Source organism: Nicotiana attenuata, chromosome 2 (genome assembly GCF_001879085.1).
Source record: "Nicotiana attenuata strain UT chromosome 2, NIATTr2, whole genome shotgun sequence".
Classification (NCBI taxonomy): Eukaryota; Viridiplantae; Streptophyta; class Magnoliopsida; order Solanales; family Solanaceae; genus Nicotiana; species Nicotiana attenuata.
In genome coordinates this window covers 80846674-80851164 of record NC_031990.1, presented here as the reverse complement: position 1 = coordinate 80851164, position 4491 = coordinate 80846674, and the positions used below count along the sequence as shown (strand labels likewise).

The following is a 4491-nucleotide window of genomic DNA, read 5'->3' as shown; positions in this document are numbered from 1 at the left end:
AATATGGACAGAACGGGTAAATTAGAAACTATGAATATTTTTGGTAATAAGATTTCATATATGGTATAGGAAAGAAAAAATCTCTTCTATTAATATGAATTATGCCAAGTAAGCCCATTGAGGTTAAAACATCCTTTATCGAAACGTTATTCATTTGTAGAAGTGAAGTTGAGACCTTTTGATATCCAAGTTACTAAATCCAATTAATATAGATCCACACCAAATAAATTCATGAAGGGAAAAAAACTCATTTCCTAAAGGAGGATCATCTCAAAAGTCACTTGGTATTCAAAGATTCAATATTGAACTAATTTGAATTCATGTATAGTAAACATAGCTCTAGTTTGGATATAGATTTCGGTTACTTTAAAAAAAAATTATTTGTATTTCATCATTTTTTTAAAAAAAAAATTGAAGAAAAATTTTCAAGTTCCAAAGAATTTATTTGGGCCAATTTTTAGTGAATAGTTAGGTGGTCTACGGGTAGCTGCTCAATCAATTAGTTATGAAATACCATTAGCTCTATGTGTGTTATCAATATCTCTACGTGTGATTCTCTTACACTATATGTCCAAACAAATTTCAACTTCCAAAAATTATTTTTAATATAACTTTAGAATTTTTTTTGGAAAAAAGAATTCAATCAAATATATATCCTAACACTAGCACAGTAAAAGGTAAAATCATATTTATGGAAAGATCTTTTGTCTTAGAGTCGAAATAAACAATCTTTTTAAGAGTAGAGAGTCTTTGACATAATACTATTATATTTTTATTAATGAAAATAAATATATCATAATATTTATATGATAATAAAAAGAAAAGATAAAGCATAAAATTCAAAGTTAAATTATTTTCACGTATAAAATACATTAGAACAGTGAGACTCTGTGAGAGTATTGTAAATATGTGGTCCCACGCAGCCCATGTGCCCTCCTTCTGTCTCCACCAGCTCCTGCCGCTCAATCATTAGACCCCCCCACCCCCAACCCAGACTCCCCTTGCCCTGTTCCCCCTCTTTCCCTCACCCTTTCCTCAATTCTGTATAATTGAGTTTTTGTAAGGCTATCCCAACTACAGTCTTTATGTCGACGTCGGTAGAAGCTAACGGCGCTACACTTAGTTCACATACGCAGCAACACTCTTCTGATGCTGGCAATAATGGTGCTTTGGTAGTGAAGAAGCCGCCGGCAAAGGACCGTCATAGCAAAGTCGATGGACGAGGAAGGCGTATTAGGATGCCAATTGTTTGTGCCGCTAGGGTTTTCCAGCTCACTCGCGAACTAGGTCACAAGTCTGACGGTCAAACCATTGAATGGCTGCTGCGTCAAGCTGAACCCTCGATTATCGCCGCCACTGGTACTGGTACTATCCCTGCTAGCTTTTCAACACTCTCTGTTTCGCTGCGGAACTCTTCGGTTTCTTCTTCTGTTTCCGCTCCGCTTGATTACAAGTCGTCATCACAGCCGTCGATTTCTCCGGCGCCGTTTTTGCTCGGGAAGCGTCTGCGGCCCGAGGATGACGACGGGAGTGGGGAAAAAGATGACGCTAGTAACGGAGCTACGGTTGTGGGACCTACCCCTGGGTTTTGGGCTGTTCCAGCTAGGTCGGATTTTGGCCAGGTTTGGAGCTTTGCGCCGCCTCCTCCGCCGGAGATGGTGGCGCCGACACATTCATCGGCAGCGAGATTTCTTCAGCAACAAATGGGAGAGGAGTCGGCTGCTAGATTAGGGAATTACTTTCCTATAGCTCAAGGGCACCTGAATTTGCTAGCTTCTCTATCGGGTTCCGCACCGCCTTCTTCTGGCAGAAGAGACGATGACGGAAACTGAAGATATGAAGTATTTTCTGTTGATGATATGTATAAATGTGTATTGTTGTTTCCATAGACGTGACATTGTTGTTAAAGTCTTTAGGGGTTAGGGTAGTGTAGTGAGTGAGAAATGGAGCTAGTTTTTGTGCAATTTGTTGAATTATTGCTAGTATTAGAGTGTTTGCTTCGTTGCATTTGTTAGGGTTTCAATTCTTAAGAAGAGACACAAGAATCAAGGGAGTTTCTTGTGATGAATTTGGTGGGGATTTACCACCACTATGGGCACAGAACTCTCAATAAGTGCTTGACCATTTCGTTAATGGAGAGTGGAGAAGATAGGTGTTTGGTGTGTGGACTACCAAAACCTGTAGTTCCGCATGAATGTTTTGTAATGAAACCGTGGAGGTTTCTGATGAATTCGATTCTGTAATTTGTTGAAACTGTCAGCGTGAGATAATCTTTCAGAATCAAAAGAGTGCTATGGACTTTGTTCAGATACATTCTGTTTCTTGATTGGATGATGTTTTTGTATGTGTGTGAAGATTCACTTGCCACTGATCAAGTGATACATGAAAAGGTGTAAAATGGAATCAATGGAGTACTGTAATTGTAATAATTTCGAGAGTCTTGATTGAACATGTTAAATGCTTTTGATGTCGATTAGCTGATTTTGAATATCAGACAGCATTATGTATAGGAATGGGAGAAGGAGACCTTGGATATCTGCAATTTATGTTTTTTAATCGGTGTATGGAGTAAATAATTGTGTATCAGGCTTGACATCTGTTCTATAAACTTGCAGTTAGTGCCACATTTTGAAGTGGAGAAGCTTGAGTTTCAACTTGAAAATTGTTTGATGATTTCTAGCTACACTACTCTCTGTTATTATCTTCGTGCTATGCATTTCTCGGTAGTACTAAGAAGACTAGACTTCTGAACCTAGTTGTTAAACGGATGTAATATTCCACATGTTTGCTGACTCACATGCACTTTTTATTATGATGTGCTATTTCAACTTGGAGTAGGATAAGAATCATACTGCAGCATGCTGTAGTATTTTCTAAAGTTAGTTGGAGAATTCTGCTCTGCAACATCTGAGATTAAGGATACATTATAGCTTTTTGCATTTGATCTCATAACATTTACATTATGTCTATTTAGTGATTGTAAAAGATTACATGGCTTAAAGATAGGATGATATTTAGAGGGTCGCTTGAGATTGCAAGCAAGTTCCACCTCCTTACTTAAAGGTTACTGTTTACTGTGATGAAGAAATTCTAAGTGAATAGACTACTAACTTGTAGATTTCTGATTGAATTCTTAGTCTTTCAGCGGAAATCTGCTTACGTTCTGAAAATGAATTGGTGAAAGAAGATCAGATTGAACTCTCCAACTGACATTTGCAGGACTTGTGAAATGCTTTTCGACTACCCTAAAGACTTCTGGAGGTAATGTCCTTTGAAGGGGGTGACCAAATGGTAAATCATTATATAGTTTAGCAGATGCTTAGAGATTGTTAAATGCTCTGAGCTTTACATGGTAATTTCTTCTTGAAATCTTAGAATCTTAAGAGGGTATGGAACATCAGTTTAGTAGTTTGGTCTCAAGAGGAAAGAATGATTTGCTAAATCTGGTAGTTCTTACATGGAGTTGAAAAAGAATTTCTGTGCTTGTTAATAATGCTGGCAGAAGAAAAAAGAAAAATTTATTTCTGTCTTGGAGACATGTAGGTAACTCTGGTTTCTGGTACGTTGGATCTCTTAAATATGGTTCTGCAGGGTGTTTTTCCTTCCTTTATTTAACTGAAGGCTCTCTTTTATTGCTTATCCCTATGGAGCAGTGGCGGGGTGATCCTCCTTTACAAACCAAGATACTATTTGCAGAATTCTAGTAGTCCTTTTTGTGAAGATTGCTAAGAGATTATTAAATCTAAACTTTCTTGTTTGATGCTACTTTAGACACCGTCCTAACTCGATATGTTGGCTAGATTCTTTCTACATTAGTCCTGTGGAAAGGGTATTCATTCAGTGTCAGAACTGGAAATATGTGGTTAGCATAAATGCTTCAGAATATCAGACTTTGTTGAATCTGGACTCATTTTGAACATGTCTTCTAACTGCGATATCTTTGCATCAATCATTCTGGTTTATTGAAGTTAATTGGCAACAGCTCTTCTGTTCATATATATGCTATATTACAACACGGTTACACGGAGTGAAACATTCCAAGATTCAGGGCCAACCTCAGGAAACTGCATATATATAGCACTAAGTTTTTGACAAATACTATATTCTGAACCCATAATTTTAAAAGGGTGATGGGTTCAATTGTAAGAATCTAAAAGTTAAACCGATAAAATTAAAATCTTGCATTTTGTCATCAACGTCATGGTCAGGGTGGCTCATTCGCAGATACCAGTCAACAGTTTTTAGAAGCAGCCGCCAATAGAAGATGTAGTGCATCATTAACTTGTAGAGAGGGATGGAGATGTAAGAAATCCGAAATGGAATTGAGTCGCTAATTGTTTTGCGAAATGTAAATATGCTTATATAAGGTTGTGATAAGAGTAACTCCAGCAAGCTAATTGTGCAGAATATGACTTGAACAATAAGCTAATTATCAAATGTATATGTACTTGCCTGATCACTCTTAAAGTCCACACCCCCCCCCCGTCCCCG

The 4491-nt window shown here is 37.5% G+C and overlaps 1 protein-coding gene across 1 annotated transcript; it reads left to right on the top strand.

The window, feature by feature from the left end:
* Positions 941–2624, top strand: LOC109213777 (transcription factor TCP7-like). Its single transcript, XM_019377607.1, has one exon. It carries the CDS (start codon positions 1086–1088, stop codon positions 1830–1832), a length of 747 nt encoding a protein of 248 aa, XP_019233152.1. The 5' UTR covers positions 941–1085; the 3' UTR covers positions 1833–2624.

Bases quoted from the DNA above. Each gene is read 5' to 3' on its own strand.
- LOC109213777 (XM_019377607.1), top strand. From the start codon at position 1,086: ATGTCGACGTCGGTAGAAGCTAACGGCGCTACACTTAGTTCACATACG.